The sequence below is a fragment of the Plodia interpunctella genome, chromosome 2 (assembly GCF_027563975.2).
Source record: "Plodia interpunctella isolate USDA-ARS_2022_Savannah chromosome 2, ilPloInte3.2, whole genome shotgun sequence".
NCBI lineage: Eukaryota > Metazoa > Arthropoda > Insecta > Lepidoptera > Pyralidae > Plodia > Plodia interpunctella.
The window spans coordinates 6941885-6959829 of NC_071295.1; the positions used below are offsets into that span (position 1 = coordinate 6941885).

General features: G+C 33.9%; 1 protein-coding gene and 1 long non-coding RNA gene across 5 annotated transcripts in view; one reads left to right on the plus strand and one right to left on the minus strand.

The window, feature by feature from the left end:
* Positions 1–17945, minus strand: part of LOC128678838 (lachesin-like) — a 64831-nt gene that overhangs the window by 16474 nt on the left and 30412 nt on the right. For 2 of the 4 annotated variants that reach the window (XM_053760689.1, XM_053760678.1), the window contains exons 3-6: positions 13657–13790; positions 9518–9703; positions 9109–9301; positions 1882–2010 (exon numbers count right to left, since the gene is read on the minus strand). In XM_053760689.1, the coding sequence (XP_053616664.1) occupies positions 1882–2010; positions 9109–9301; positions 9518–9703; positions 13657–13790 (642 nt within the window). Of the gene's footprint in view, positions 1–1881; positions 2011–9108; positions 9302–9517; positions 9704–13656; positions 13791–13909; positions 13944–17945 lie in introns of those variants that run through there. The other 2 variants (XM_064436731.1, XM_053760695.1) reach the window with 2 other exon arrangements.
* LOC128678852 (uncharacterized) lies at positions 12416–16805 on the plus strand. Its single transcript, XR_008405694.1, has 3 exons — positions 12416–12474; positions 14505–14550; positions 15605–16805. It is a non-coding gene; the product is annotated as an uncharacterized LOC128678852 (long non-coding RNA).

Consider the following 17945-nt stretch of genomic DNA (forward strand, 5'->3'; position numbering starts at 1 on the left):
TTAACTCGAAGACCATACTTTACTAGATGTAACATTACTGGTACATTGTAAGTTTTTTGGTGCTCCCAAAATAGCGTGCAAACAATAAATAAAAAAGAAGCTGGTATAGAAATTAAAATATAATTCAACAAATCTGTTACGGTATAAAATCCAAACAATATATATTTTTAAATATTGGTAAGTTAGTTGCCAAAGACAATAAACAAATTCTGAAATTAGAGTTTTAGATTCATGAATTGTTGCAGCGACAATCCCCACGGTAAAGCACACAATATGTGCAGATGGAAATGAGCACAACAGATTATAATACTACTAGAAAACCGCCCTGGCTTCGCACAGATGCAATATTATGCATTTTATGTATATGGTTTATACGTACATACCTCTCGAATCACTTTATTTATAACAAAACAAACAACGAATTAATTTCGTTGCGTAGTTTTAAATATTTAAGCATATGTTAGAGGGACAGACAGCGGGAAGCGACTTCGTTTTATACTACGTACTGATGCTAGTATATAGGTAGGTATAATACACTTGTCAAGATATATTAAATAGTGCTAGCTCTCCACTTATATTATTTGTGTTGTAATTAAGATTCATAACATAATGCAGTAAAAACAAGTGATAACAATTTTGACAACTTAAATTGTAATTTTAAGTTTATTGAAACTATGTTTTCATAAATCATATGAATAATTTCATTGTGACTATAGTCGAAATCACACAATTATATGCTATTCTTATTTATTACTAGCAGTATATAAGTTTATTTCTATTAAGTGAATGCGATGGGAAAGGGGCATATAACCTTGCCGCAGACTATAGTATGATTTAAAAGTTCTCCAAAATCCTAACTTTCTAAAATTTTCCAAATGCGGTAACGAATTCTGTATTTACACCGGATTGTGGTATTGGTGAACACGAAACTAATTTGTCAGAGTGGCCGGTTATCAAAGAATCTGTACGTGCACTCGCCTATCAGTTTGATGATTTATCCACAATAATTACATCCACTTAATACGAGATGAGGCAATTACAGCACACCTAGATGTAAAACAAACTTACTAGAGTAAAATTTTAATTATGTAGCAACCAATTTTTGTATTGAATTAAAATAAAAGAAAAAAAATAAAAAAATATTTTTTATTATTTTCATACGTACATATCATGTATATACAAGCTAATTCATTCTAGTTGTCTTCGTGACATGCAAATGATGGATTATGAATTCACGGCGCGGCTCAATTCAGCCGATAAAGCGCTCATCTCACAGCGCAAAAAGCGACATAACGCTCACTTATCTCCCGATCTCGAGACTAATTTATAAGCGAGTTATTCAATGCTCGGTTAGTGAGGAGCCCGCGAACCCGGCCCCGACACGTAAGCAATTGGGAGATTTTCGTGTTATCACGTATCATCTTTGGCGCGTGTCCCGCATCTGAATTCGACGCCGTCTGTACTCGGCAAATGTTTAGTGAAACTTAGTGACTTGTTGACTAGCCGGGTGTTCTGTTTTGTTTGGTATAAGCTGTGTAGTATTTAGTAATTGATATGCTACACGAATAAAGCAATCGGGTGATGTTATTGTCAGGTAAAACTGACATTGCGCTTTCATAGGCATTGCTCTTGGTCCTAGCTCAATATGATGTAACCAATAAGAACATAGATAAGATTACGAAAAATAGCAACCTGCAAATAAAACAAGGGGTGGTAGCCCTATTTACCTAAATAACTGATCAATTCACAAAGCATAATTATATTCATGATAAATGGCGGCATTCTAGTGACGGCTATGCACATGTATGCGCTTCTTATCATCAACTTCATTATAAATAATCATACAGTAACGTCACTAATAAAAAAAGCAATTGTACTCACAATGCACGTGGAGCATTATCCTTTTGCTGACGGAGGGCGGTACTCCATTAGCGGCGATGCACAGGTATGCACCCATCTCCGAACGGGTCACCTTCGTCAGATTCACTATATCGCCTTCCAGTGACGTCACTGGGAATGAAAAAATCAAATCAACATCATCTCAATCTTCCATAACCGTAACTATTCTGATGAAAGTAATGTTCAATAAAATCTTCAGTACCTATTTTATAATTTATGTATTCAGTAGTCTTGTAAAGATTTAATTCAAAGAAATCTGTAAGTAAAACATTAATGTACAGCGATTAAACAAAAAGAAGATAAGCTATTTTTCATCTTGTTTTATAAATACAAAATAAACGTAAAATATCTACTCCATCTATCTTATTCTCTGGAAAATTACAAAAAATCTACTTTAATCCTTAAATATCATAAAATGAAAACCAATGTGAAAAACATCACAAAATTTTACTAACAAATGGTATTAAAAACTGGAATTCGTCGAAATCTGAACGATAGTATTAATTGCAGTTAATTGTATTAAACGAATTTCGATGTAAATATTTTGGAGTCAATTTTACGAAGAAATATAACAGTATTTAGTTAATTAGTAAATTTATACATGTAAATTTGGTAATAACATCATCGCAACTCGTTTTGCCGCAACATTATGTGCGGAAATTGACAAACTTGGTGTTAATTCAAAATCATCTTCGAGGACGTGAGCCAAACTGTATAAGCGTTTTATATTTTGCCAACAAACTTTGCAAAGTCAACTTAGAGCCTTTTGCACACTACAACCCGTTCTAGTGCTTACTTTACATTTCCCCAGAACTGTCGGAAAACACTTTCAACCAAAAGTTGACTGGTTTTATAAACAAGTACCGTTAGTGGTTTGAACTCGACTTGTTTTCATGACACCTTTCCCGGCACCCAGTACGTTTACAGCCATTATTCAAACAAGAGGATAAAAAGCTAGGGCAATATTTTCCGAAGGAGCTGAAGGTTGATGCTTTAAAGTGTAGGGCTCTCGAGCCGTCGGTTCGTTAGCAAACAATGCCGAACCAGAACTATGGAGTAGTGTTGTAACTTAATTAATTGGCAATATCTTAGATAATATATGAAGTGTTTTCAAGTAATTGCGCTGCGAGATTTAAATAGTTTAAGTACTACTTATTCGCTTCTAAAGTGCTGGCAGTTTCTAAATTTAAATGTATGAGCGGGCAAACTATTTTGTATAGTAATTAAGCAGCTTTATTCGAAAAACAATCAAAAGATTATTTGATTTTAATGGGTGGTTTTTAATCAATCACGCCAAATTTGTTATACATAAGTATTTTCATAACGAAATTCCTACGAGGGCAGTTTCGAAGTGCAGCTAGTACATTACCTAATCTTTACCAATTGATGATAATTATGAGAAAAAATAATGATCTACAACAAAATGGATCTCAATTAAGACAGTAGTTTTAAAACAACAGTTAAAAAAAGTTTGCTACTCTACGTTTTTGTGCGCTAACTTCGGGTGGGCCGTTGAATAAACTTGGGCTGTCGATGTGTCATAAGTCAAGTGACGCTCAGGCAGCGGACTCTAGTGGTTGTTTACCGTCGACTTAAGAAATAAACTATAACATATTTTGACTATGCGAATATAGGAAGTTCAGGAGTCTTTTTTTGCACGTGGCACGCCATATTACTAAAAAAAAAAACATTATTTTTATCGATGTCAAAATGTTGTCTACTTATAATATTAAATACACAGATTAAAAATGATAAAATATTACACCTTTTCGACTAATACCTAATACTCGTAGACAGCTTCCAAATGCCATAAGTACTAACTGTTTTACAACAGATGATGTTATTGTGTATTTTGAGAACGAGAGTTTACAAAGGCGTGGGCAAAATCGAAAAGCCGGTCCTGGAGTGTCCTCAAATGAATTGAATAACAACACTCCCGTCACTTTGTTTCAAAGTTAAAATTTTAATTAAGAACTTGAAAAGTGTTGTACTGAATAGGTAATTATTGCTTTCTATTAGGGTGGGCGTAGTCTGAGAAACGCGAATTTAATAAAGCATGGTAACAGATAAGTCTTAATGGACTCTGAGTTAATTGGGCCGGCCATGAATACCTTTATCTGATTCATGCAAACATTAAAGTTGTTATTAAATATTAAAGTTATTTAATAATGGGGATTAACAAGTCCGGAAAACGGGGAAGCACCTCAGTATCTGTTGCCAACTTTGTAGATGAAAAGCGAATAGAAGATGGCGTAGTTAATTTGCATCAGTCTGCGACTAAGTTCCCGCCATTCTACCGCTTATCTGCATAATTTGGTGTAGAACATGAAACAAATAGGCATGCGACACGCCGTTGTCAACGAAACATGTTTTATGCGAAACAATAAACGCGAATTTTGAATAATACCCATTGTTTGTCGACGGTATTATTATATTGTTACGTTGCTGTGTGGATTGTCATATTATATGTATATCGTGTTTGGTGATGCATGGTTACGATTTCTAGGAACATATTTTATATAGAATTAATTTTATTTATAATAAAAATTGCTTTTTTTTAATATGTACATATATGTGTATGTATTTACAATTATATTTAACGGCGGTCAAAGTTGTGCTACGAGAAAGAACTACGAAAATTTCGTAGCGGTTAAAAGTGCTACGAAATTAATTTACCTGATTCTTCACTACGAATATGAGTGCATATTCTATGCTACGAATTTTCGTTTCCAACTTTTTACATAGTATTTGTATTCAGATGCATGATTATATTTCTAGCTTTTACATAAACCCTTAATATGAGTCTCTAAAAGTTTACATACATTTTTGCGTTATCCAAACATAAGTTCTTATAATTATCATCTAAATGCACTATCCCATTTGTAACTGGAGATACATTGTGTCGATTAATTATTACAAGAGCTGAAACTTTAGCATCATTATGTAGTCCGAGAGGGTACAATATATTAAGATTAAACACTTCCAGTGGAAATTGATTTATGAAACGAAACGAAGCAAGTCGAAAGACCCTGTTCATTAAAAAACTATGTTGACTCGGATGGCCCCAACTTTCCTCATTGGAATATTAAGCGAAGAAACAGTGGCCTACGTAATGGATAGCCTGTATTGTTTCCTCAGATTTATGGAGGTAACTTGTAACGGCTTCTTTAATTAGACTTCTTCACTCAAATTGATGATTGTTATTGATGTTAGTTAATTTAAAATTGGAAGTTAGGCTCCGGGTATACGCAATAAGAATTAGGTACCAAAGTTAGGGACGTACATTGAATAAATTCATACTTTTATTAGATTCGTGCGCGTGTGCGTTTTTAACACTTTTGTTATTCAGTTCAATGTCATATCATAGCGAAACTAGCGAAACTATCATTTTACGACTAGTTCAAATATACCGAATTCGAGGAATAAAAAATAAAATATAAAAAAATAAATTTTTATATCGAAAATTAGGCAGAAATTGTAAATACCTGCATAAACACATAAGCAACTTCACGATTTGCGAACCAATGCATAAAATGCTAGGCGATAGGTGGGGAACTTACATCACTGATCTTACTATTGAAGTGGCAAGCCTTTGGGAAAGTCATTACTGGCAGTACTTTGTTAGCTTAATGAATTGACTGATGGCTCGAGAAGGTTTCAACAGTGGTGGGGTTAAGAGGGGCTGCTGATTAATCACCCTGTCAGTAACGCTTCCAATTGCCACCCGTCACGAACCCTTGTACTATAATTTTTCCGCTGACACTTTATAGTTTTATTTTATTGGAAAAATATTTCATACTTTTTTATAATTGGATTCGCGACGCGATGGGTCGAAGCCCAGGGTTCGTATTAAAGTATAAATAACCATATAAATGTTGAAGATACAGCTGTGATTTCATGACCTGCTTGGCGTCAACCCAATTGGGAATATTGTTGTTGCTAATCCTAACTAATATTATAAAAGCGAAAATAAGTTTATTTGTTACCTCTTCACGCTTTACCAGCTTATCCAATTTTCTTGAAATTTTACATATATGTAGTTTCAAGTATGAAGATAGGACTAGGTTAACTTTTATTACGGAAAAATCAATGTTCCCGTGTGAAAATCATGCGGGCGAAGCCGCGGGCAAAAGCTAGTTAGCTATAAAGGCTTTATTTTCCTTATACGACATCGACGGATGGATATAAAATGGTACTTTTTGAAGCAGTATCCACGCCCTCCAGTCGATTATGGTAAAGAAATGGATGGGTAGATGTAGTACCTATCTATATGTATTACCTACCTTTAATTTTAGAACTTCAAAAATTAAGTTCCAAATCGTAAATATTAATAATAATATTATTGTTTATTACCTTTTCACGCATTATCTACTCAACCAATTGTCTTAAAATTTTGCATACATGTTTGAAGTACGGACCTACCGTACTTCAAACATGTATGCAAAATTTTATCCTTTTATCCCGGAAAAAACTACTCCCGTGAAAAATACACGCAGGCGGAGCCGCGGGCCGGAGCTAGTATATGAGAAACTAATTGTTAATTTAAACATCTTTATCAGTTTATTTGGTGGAAGTGAAATACAGAGATGAGTAGGTAAGTAAGTGATTATTCCCGGACTGTCTAGAGGTATAGTAATCCAGTGGGATTAGGCGGGGCGGTGTGAATGGTAATAGCAGTTGCGGTGTGATTTACTGCTAAGATTCAATAGTGAATATTTTAAGCCGAGATTTATCTTACCCGTTAGTTAGTTCTTCAAATAACGCTTGTTAATTGTATCGCTGTTCGGAGAACGTTCAATCTGTCCCGCTTCACGAATCGCTGATTTAGCATCTGTTTCGAAACTTTCTGATAAAATATAATATTGTAAAACTAACAGATAAACTGAGTAATGGATAAATCTGCCTGAAGTTATTTGTGCGTTGCCCTATCCAGCACTTGTAAAACACAATTTTTAACGCTATATGTTCGATACATTGCTTAAAGGCAACTTTATGACCAACCTGTGAAACATGTCCTGGAAAAAGCCAGCAGCCAGGAGATAACTATCTACCATTTTGTGGGTTTGCTGAAAGAAAGTTACCAAGTAAAAGTCCTCGCTGGCATCGAGGAAAGACGATATACCAGTATCTTATTGGCACGTTTTGATTCAAAGATGATAAAAAGCGAATGTATGTAGGTAAATTTTGGAGGTTTATTATACCTTAATACAAAATCGACGACTGAATGTAAAATTACATACATACAATCAGTTGAAATAATTAGCGGCCGCCGGTGACTTTGCATTCATGCAGCATTTTTTTGTGATAAAAAGTAGTCCTACTAAATGTCTAGTTTTTCTCTGCGTCGAATTTCATAGACAATGATATAGTAGTTATTGAATTTATTCGTTACAAATATTTAACTTTATTATTTTAGCGCTACAAATTTTTTGTCAGATTTGAAAAAAGTTGGTTACAAAAATAAAACCTAACGGAATATTGAATTTGAAACAGTGAAAAATAAAAACAAGGAAATTCTCCAGTGCAGATTGCAATGCTTTGTATGTTTTTTTCATATACTAGGAATCCATACTAATATTATAAAGACGAAATTATTTTTATCTTTCTGTCACGCTTTTACGGTTAAATCGCTGGGGTTTATATTTGAAATTAATATAGTTTACTCGAAGGCTTACATGAGCTACCACGTGCAGAGTTGCGGGCAACAGCTAGGATCATATAATGTTTCCATGATATTGGTTATTGTCACTTGATGAGTACTGCATATCAACCCGCAGTTCCACTGGACTGCGGCGGCATTTAGGTTAAAGTTAAGTCAAAGTTGACTGGAACAACCGCGTCTAAATCATACCTTTGTCAAATTATAGTTATAATAATGATAACTTAGAATAAATATTATTTAATCTAGACCAATGATTGTGTTTTAGTGTGCTCTGTCTGCTGCTAAAATAGATATTTGTTACTCTTTCACGCAAAATCTACCTGGAATGATACATAGGGTACTTTTTGTCCTGAAATTACCATGGGAGCAAAGCCCCGGGGCGCAGCTCACAAAAAACCGCGTAGAAATTCACGAAGAAATACTTTGTACTTAATTTTTCTCATGTTTACAAAATCAGTTAGATTACTGGTTTTATCAGGCGAATTACGGTAGTAATTATTGTTGTTAGGGCGAGTGCAGACTCATTAAAGTAAATTATACGGACATGGCACGCAATCGTTAAATAACTTCAATGATTTCTTCCATTTTTCAGGTAATAAATACCTAAATAATGTATTTTTTTTTAATAAAATAAAATATTATAGGTAACTTTTTTGCTACTAGTGAAATTGATACTGTATTAGCAACTTTGTTGGTGCGCCGGTAGTAGAAGAAAGTAGTTAAAAGCTGATTGAAACTGTTCAAAGAATAGTAAAATGTACAGTAATATACGGTAAGGTGTGCTAAAACCTGATAAGGCCTGATAAGGATTTTTTTACATCATCAATACATATAATAAAACAGTAGAAAAAGAATCCTGTACATTGAATATAATTACAAAAAAAAAAAACAAAATTAGGCAATAGAGTCATAGTAACAGAGAATTGAGCCTGATGAGCATTTTCTGTTGAGATATAAAAATCGAAGATCTGGAACACCTGATGTAAACCCATGATTGAACAGCTAAACTATAGGATTATAGAAATAACGACTTAACAAAAGTTGTTCAGCCTGATGAGCACTCTTTCTGTTGGGGTAAAAAAATCGAAGATCTGGATTACCTTATGCAGACCTATGATGGTCCAGCAAAACTATAGGAAATATAGAAATGACGTCTTAACAAAAGTTCAGCCTGATGAGCATTTCCTGTTGGTGTATAAAAATCGAATATCTGGAACACCTGAAGAAGAGTCATAATGATCCAGCTAAACTACAGGAAATATATATTTCAGTCGTATGAGCATCTTCTGTTTTTCTAATAATTTTAACTCTTTACCAAAAATTTTTCGGCCACGCGAACGAAGTCGCGGGCATCAGCTAGATAGATATAATACTTGCTAGTAATATTCTAACATGTAGTATTCTAATATGCTGGTAGTATTATTATAAGTGGCAAAGTCTGTCTGTCTTTCTGACTGTCTCGCTTTGACGGTAATAGATAGCTAATGGACCGTCTTCAAATATAAGCTATCGCGGAGGTAAGGCTAAGTGATATCTAAATATAAAACCTTTCGTTTTTCCCTGTGGTCCTCCCCTGGATATGATGTCGCCTCCATCTTCTCTCCGCCACACGATTTTCGGAGGAGGATACCCTCGCGCCTTGCAGACCAGCTTGGCTGACCCGCCTTCAGGCACCATCATGTCTCCCGACGTCTCCTCGTAAATTATGTCTGGAGGGATCACGACCTCTAGGAATGCTGTCTGCAATATATACACATGTGAGATTTTGAACATATAAAAAATAAATAACTGAAGAATACATCACACAAACTTATTTCGCATCTGTTAAAATATGAAATTTTACTCCAAGAGCAATAATTATACCAGTAATAACAAATTCGTTATTTATTCACTGTATTCCCCGCGTAAATTTGCCGCAGGTATAATTAAAACAGGGGTGTGGGGGTAATATTTTACCTGCATTTTCATGGGATCTGTATTAACTTGGCACATATATTGTCCTCTGTCCTCCCTTTTGACCCCTCGGATGTTGAGTGTCCACGTGTTGAAGTCATTGTGGGTGACGCTGAGTCGGGCGTTGTTTGTGATCACGTGTTCGTGTATCGCCAGGATCGCCTTAGTGTCCGCCTTGATCCACGCTACCTGCGTCCCGACGCGACGCGTCAGCAACACGTGATTTGACATCCCAATGAACGCATAAGCAGAAAGGTTAGAACACGAAATTTATTAAAAGAATGCCTAGTTATATTGTTTTTTAAGCTTCGAAGATTGATAATAAATAGTTATTTTTATAGGTCTGATTGACAGTCTGATTCAATTTATTTTTTCAAAAAATATCAATGTGCTAATGCAATTACACAATAGGTACCAAACTTGACGTTAAATGTTTTCGCTATATCAGATCACAAAGAACTGGCACAGTTTGGCTGCACAGTGGTGTTAAAACGCCTCATTCCCGCCGCAATAATCGCAAATTGTGCAAATTGTGAAAAATTCCGATGGAGAATTTTAGAGGCGAACAAGTCTAATTACAAGCGGAGGCTTCCCAGGAGGCAGTCATGGCGATAGCTGCAACACTATCTTGTTGTGAACTCCCCAGCAAAATGCTCGAGGAATTTTTAATTACATTTTCGTCTGGTCGCCGCTATGAGCCGGCACGGGCGTTGTGGAAACGGCACTGACACTGAATACAGAGAGCACAGAGAAATACTTTGTGGTGGTAAGGTTAATTCTACGTATACTCAAACTGTTTACTGGCGCTCGTAATTATTTAGAGCATAAATAAATCTGTAACAAATGAAGTATGTACCAGCTATGTTAAGAAAAACACTTTACGTAATATTTCCTTTTGAATTGATCTAATTTTATTATATTATAAAGTTGTTTATTTTTATTTTAAATAGATAACATTTCAACAGGAATGTGTTTTCCTTCTGTGCTTTCAATATTACGTGACATGAGCGTTGTGAAAACGGTACTCGTTTCGCCCGCTTTACCAAAAGCGTCGACATCGCAATAGAAGCTAATTTCCTGCATAGCGCGTAACAAAAAAGGAACAGAAATATGGCGTTTTATTCTACACACTGGTCCGCTACATACAACTTGGATATTAAAACTTTATTGTTGAAAATTATATTCACTTGCCTGCGAAAATGTTCACGTTTATTTTCATCTAAAAATATTTAGTTTTGAAAAATATATCAACAAAACTATCATAGGAATAATTAAGATTATTATGCAAATCTAAGGTTGTGTTCGAAATATAAATGATTACAGTAGATATCATAACACATATATTTTAAATACTATTAGTATTAGTAGTATTAGTGACTATATAGGTACGAATAATCATGTGCAAAAATAACACTACAGAAATTTTCTTGTGCAGTTCAAGTAACATAAACCGCTACGAGTCAACAAGAGTTTTATTATAGTGCTTGTGCAAGAAACAACACTAGCTGTGTGTACTAATAGGAGTAGTGGAAGTTAACATTTAAAACATTAAAGTGCGGCATAAGCGACAGAAACACTTTAATGCTTATGTTTTGTTATCAAAAGACTTGTTACCCTTTCATTTTTGTTCTAAACTTTTTGCTTGTTTGACTTCATTTTTGTTAGGTACCTCATACATCAAACGAAAGGATTACAAGTTTAAATATTACGATGCAATTTCACATTTCGGCAAATATTCTTAAATGTCATTAGAAGAAAAATGTATAGTAGTTTCATGTAATCATATATGAATTTGCCTCGTAAAAAGAACACGAAATAAAATAAAAACGAAATGAATAATAGGAAGATATAGTTACCAAGTTTGAACTCATCCATACCAGCGGTGCATATCGAAGTGAGGTGTTTCTATTGATAGTGTATTTTGTGCATGCGATTACTGTGCTATTAGAAATATACCTACTTATGACTTGGAATTACTATTGGTATAAATAAGAGATTAAAAGTCGAGTCCCTAGTGACTACCAACCTAATATATAAATCTTCCCAAAGTCGGCACTAGGGAAAGAAGCACGTCCCAATATGTTATTAGTGTTGTGTAATTACTTACGAAAATCGATATGTGAAGCAAATAAGTGACGATATAGTGAAGCCAATAGTATATCAGAGGAAATCGAGTGACCGCTCTAACGGCCCCAAAGAGACTATTATCGAATCTTGTTTCTTAGCGGAACGATTCACTATTGCTATAAGTATTTATCCCTTTCGATTCGTACTGTAATAAACTTGCGGATATTTTCCTTTCCGCTTGTGTTGTTATTATGTTAACATAAGTTGTTATGACGTTATAACAAGAACTGAAAGAAAATATTGACTGTTGTAATTAAGCGAAATGTTTCTCGTTTTCATTTCAAATAAAAAGATACAAAGTGTTATGTGAAAATGTCTTCTTCTATATTTATATAGGTTAGAAGTCGTTCAGAAATAAAACACGAATAATTTATAGGTTGTCGAATCGAATGGTTGGAAGATAGTGTTCTAGATTAACTCCCGGGACAGTTTGAGAGTCCTCTCGAAATGATTGAGCGGGGACCGAGGGGGTTTGCCCCGGCTTTATTTTAATTTCCTAAAGTGACTATTTGGCAACTTAAATTCCTTATTTAGCGAAAGTCGCCTTTGTGATTTTATCCGTACTATGACTTTGACAGATTAGAATATTATAAAAAATGCAAATTTTCTAAATTCTAATAGTCTGTTCAGAAAGGATCGTTTATTGGTTATTATTTATTGGTGCAAGTATATAACATGCTTTACGTCAAACGATAACATTTATTGTGCATTGGGAAATTCAAGAATATCGCAATATTCTACTCAATATTCTCAAATTTTAGAGCTAGTTAGTATCTAGTGCACAAGTGTAAGTCGGTGTGCTAACTCTACAACACTATTGTGGACAAACTTAGGTACAAGTTTATTGTGCAAATATTATTATTGGTGTACTCTATGCTAGGATAGAGATAGCCTAAGTGCTCGTAGGTTTAAAGAGTGCTTAAGAAGTGCATTGAAGGTTGTGTGCTACAGAAGTGTGGAAGTCAGTGCAGAGGTCTAGTGGGAGAGATCTATAATGTTGACACGTAACTTATTACAAAAATATACTAAAGTTACATAATTTTTAGTTCGATTTATATTTAACATGTTGTTAATGAGTTTCATTGTTTTAAGTTTTTCTGAAAATATATTTTTAAAATCAGTAAAGATAATTTGGTCAATTAGATTATCTTTTGTGTGAATAAAAGATTACATCTTTATATTTCGGATTTTCCAAAAAGGAACTACGATGGTGGTGGATTTATAGATAATTGGTATTATAGATAATAAATAGAATTATCTGTCTGTCATATAAGTGCAGTAAAACAGCGGCTAATGATGCTACGCGGTAAGCAGTGTTAAAATGTAACATTTCCGACATCCACAATTTTGAATATTGTGCTTACATTTTGCCAGTAATGTAGCTAGGCGAATTTTAATGCTGCTGGTTGGAATTCTGAGCCAAAAATGTTTCAATATTTTAGAGCATAATTCATTATTAATATGTGTTTAGGATATTTATCAATAATTTATTCATTTATGAATAGACAAGGGTACGAACATTTTGATATGGTCCATTTAAATTTATAAATGTGAAATGACTACTAGTAGTAGTTGGTGGTAAAGTCGCTCGATTGGTTGATATCAGCAAAATAGCTTTTTGTAAAACAACTGACAATAAACATGATTAACAAAAAAAGGGAAATATGTAGAAATATTGAGATTAGAATATGAATCCTAATTTACTAATATTTGTTGACTTACTTACGCGCCTAAGTTATCTTAGACAATTAAATTGCTGACCAATTATAAGCTGATTAGATGAAGATTTTACTTTTATTATATTTTATTTTGTTGAACAAAAAAAAATTCTAGACAAAAAATTTACTTTATGCTTTAGAGTTAAAAATCTAATTTTAGGCGGTTTAAATCTAATAATAATTTCAAACTTTACGAGCATATGAAGTGAAAATTTTATATCATTATAGATCTCTTCCCGAAAGTGCTCAGTGGAAGTGCTCCTCTATCGGCTAGTTGTAGATCAGTCTGATACACACCCTGGCAGTGGCGGAGTCGCCACTCACCCTGTAACCCCCGAGGTTATTTACCACGCAGGTGAACATGGCGTCCCTACCCTGGGCGATCGTCACATTCTCCAGGGGATAGAGGAAGTCTGGCTCCAGACCTAGGGCTGGAACAAAAAAGAATATAATACAAAGTTATTGTTACACAAAATGTAATAGATTTTACACTAGACATTTGACACAAAATGTCTTTTTGAATATAATTTACGTGGCTTATTAGACCTACCACAATTTTTTATATCCAATGTGCACACTGGCCTTTTTTCTATGAATTTGTTTGACACTACCTCTACGTAGGTAGGTAAAACCTTTGTGATCAAATTCTGCTAGTCTAGTGGAAATGACGTAAAAAACCTGTCTGTTTTTAATGGGAAGTCGAATAGATCATTACCATGTAGGTAAGGTCCAATAATTACGATGGGTCAGTGGATACTAGACTATATTTTATAAAGCGGAGGTTCAAATATCAGTCAAATTAAGGTCACTAGCAATCTCTGTTCGGTCTAGTGGTTGCCTGGTAGATAATGTCAAAGCAATCGTAGATAAATTTATCTAATTTTGTGCGATATATTTTATATATAGACTAATTAATTAATAAGAAGGAGATCTGGCTAGATTGAAATGACTATTAAAATTACCTCAAGCAGAAATATTATGTAAATTAGCTTATTATTTTAAATTATAAATTGATAGCCGGCATGGGCACGTAACACAATCGGATATTAACGTAACACAATTGCTTGTGAAGTCATACATTGTAACAGCACAAATATTGAGATGAATAAATAATCTCTTTGGTTATTTGATTTTTTTGTATTCAGGAGGGTTCCCTGGCACTGAACGGGATATCGCTAGCTTACTGAAGCGGTAAGTGATTTTCGTCCGCCACCGTCTGCGACGATTCAGATTTGCATAAATGGCGCGAAGGAAGTTCGGAAACGACTGCAAAATATTTTAGCGTGGATTTACCAGTCGACTTTGACGTTAACTTTAACCTGTGCAGAATAACGCAAAGTACACCATTTTGTCAAAATGTCGGTGGCGCGCAGGTTAAAGTCAACTTTGAAGTTGTATCGTGCAATCAACTCTTAATTTCATAATAATATCAGTTTCGAAAGCCGAAATATGTAAAAGTAGTGAACTGAAAATGTTAATTTTGTTATAGGTATATCAAAATCAATTTAGTTTTAAATAACTTTGTTTGTACAAATTTTATAAAATTAATTTTATCATTGACATCACGACGACATCGCATCACAACATTTAATATATATTAATAAAGATAAAGATTCTTTGCCAACAAATATTTTGTTCACAAAAGTCGAGTTTTTGTAAAATTCGAATAGCGCATTATCAGCAAATGAAATCGGGCGGTCGCATTATACAAAATTCTTTACGGAAAAAAACAGTAAAAAACAATTGTAGGTAGCATTATTTTTTGTTATGATTCAGAGGATGTTTATTTAATACTCGAATTTTAATTTTCGATATGTCTGATAATTGGTTATGTCCACTGAAATCGTATATAAACTGTGTGCAGACAAATGGACCTATATATATATATATATATATATATATATATATATATATATATATATATATATATATATATATATATATATATATATATATATATATATATATATATATATATATATATATATATATATATATATGAGAAATTAAGTTTGTAGAGGTACATTTGACGGACCTAGTTCTCAACAACTGCGAGAAGATTAGAATTGGAGAAAATATACGAGTACATTGTACATTACAACATTCACAGCTTACCTAACTGTTAGGAGGAAGTAGCTGTATACATTACAGGGCACTTAATTATTCCTTTTTGAAGAGAGAAGCTCTTTAAGTGGCCAGTAATTATAAACAAACAATACTAAGAATTTATTTTTCAAATACACAGGTCTCACCGTTGATTACAAAGTAGCACTGTAACTTGGAAGCAACCCAACAAAATATGAGAGTTCCAAATAAAAATGTGTCTTTGGACTCTGTAGGTATTGTCGCGGCAAATGGATAGCTGGGGGCGTCAATATTCTACGTGACCAGCTCCTTGCCGTCCAAGGAAACATGTGTCGGAAGTGAGGACTATCTATTCGTTCGTAGAATGGCGATCGTACTATTCGTACTACTGGTAGTACTAAATTATTGGTATGTACGAACGGCGCGCCAGATTGCATCTGCATTCACCCGCTTTACCGGCCAGATAAGTAGCGTGATTTATTTATTTGCGATGTCGTCAGTACATTACTGTCGTGTAATATGCGAAATGGATTTTATTCACGCAATTTGATAATATTGGTATTATGTACGCAATTTATCGGATATTAACGTGTTTTAAGTTTTGACGATCTCTATAGCCAAATGGTTATCATGCCGGACTGTTACACTGGAGGTTACTTCTGTTTATGAAATATAATAAAAAAGAAAAAAGGCTAGAGGCTATAAAGAATCCTTTAAATCCCATGAGAGCAAAGCAGTTCGGACAGCTAGTGTGACATGTTTTGACGAAGACAAATGGATTGAAAGCTGAAAATAAACTCCTTCGTGTAAATAAACACTGTCTAAAAGCCTTGCGTTTTACGGTGCGAGTACTTTCGAATGAAATGGTTTTTGGGATTGCAGTGAATATCAAATAACCAGACGGTTCACACTAAAATGGGAGTAACGTGATCCTTTGTAGGTAACTAAAAGGCGAGTTGTTGCTAAATTGACGTAGTGTACTCGTAGCAGCATATTTGCGGATGCTGGCATAGATTATTTTTATGCCATCATTAGCATAATGTCAAATTCGAAGTTTCTGCGTTTAAAAGGAAGGTCTTATAGCAACTCATAGACGAGAGCATGTTATAAGAGGCTCTAACGATTGGCAAGTGAAACTAACAGTTATCAAACACGGTTCCGTACTCCGGAGAGAAGTTTCACACACCAACGCAGTTTGGAAAACATATCTACGTACGGCGTTTTCAAACGGCCGCTTTATAATGACTAGTAATTTAGAAACATGTTTAATTTTTTAGATATATTTGGGTTTGAATGTTAAACTAATGTACAAATATTATTTACTAGGAGCTTATAATTCTATTTAAAAATACGTCCAGAAAAAGAAGATAGATGGTAACAAATAAAACCCAACACCAGAGTCCGCAATAACCTAAGGAAATATACATATTTGTATACAGTTTCTGTGTTTGGATTTGTAATTTATAAATAAAATATATCATATATATTAACTAAATGTTTAATAAGGTTACAATTTTGTGTATTCCCTTTAACAGAAGTTGCGGGTAACATTTCAGCGGAACCAATCACAGTCGGCCGTCCCTGGCACCGCTTCATTTGCAATTTGGTTCAGTGATTCGTTCGGCCTCTCTTGCCGGCTTCGAGCATACTGAATTATGTTCTATTGTTGTAGTTGCACTAAAAGATCGGAAAGTTCTAGTATTAGATTGCAGACCAAATTGATGATTATCTTGTTTCTCTTATTCTTTAATATAATATGATATATCATATAAAACAATAAGAATATAATCTGATATTCTTGTTCTATGAATTAAGATTGAGAATATGTTTGATGTTAATAATTTAGTTTTAGAAAATAAATACTGTAGGTATATATAAGAAGTAAGATCGAATAAGATTTTTATATGGTATACGTCACTAGTGCAGAAATGATTAAAATCTATGACTCAAATTATAGTTCACATTTAGAGCGAGTTCGCAAAAGTTTTTTTACAATAGACTTACTTTGCACCACTGTATAAATGATAAAAAGTAGGAGTTCCATTTTATTGAATAAAACGAGTAGGAACAGATAAATAATTCACAAGATTAAACCAAATCGGCCAAATAAACAGGGCAAAGTAAATCTGTGGCAATTTGCTGCGGTGGTGTCGATACCGAACGCGCCGTACGGTTACCAACGACTTATATGGTATAGACAGCAAATAAGTACACGCATATCGATAAAGTCAAAATGAGAAATTTTTGAGTTAACTTCCATTACCACTTTACATTCCACTTTACTTAAAAGTAAATTGTTCTATTGTTCATTAATGATAATAAAAAGAAAAACACTGTGGCATATTAATACATGTATACCACAGAGGCAAACTTTTGTTGATTCAGTAAAATCACGAAAATCGAAGTTACAAAAAAAAAAATACAAATTCAAATAACGAAATAGGTACGTAAAACATCTTACATAGATAGTCATATATGTATATCTATAAAAGTAGAAAAAA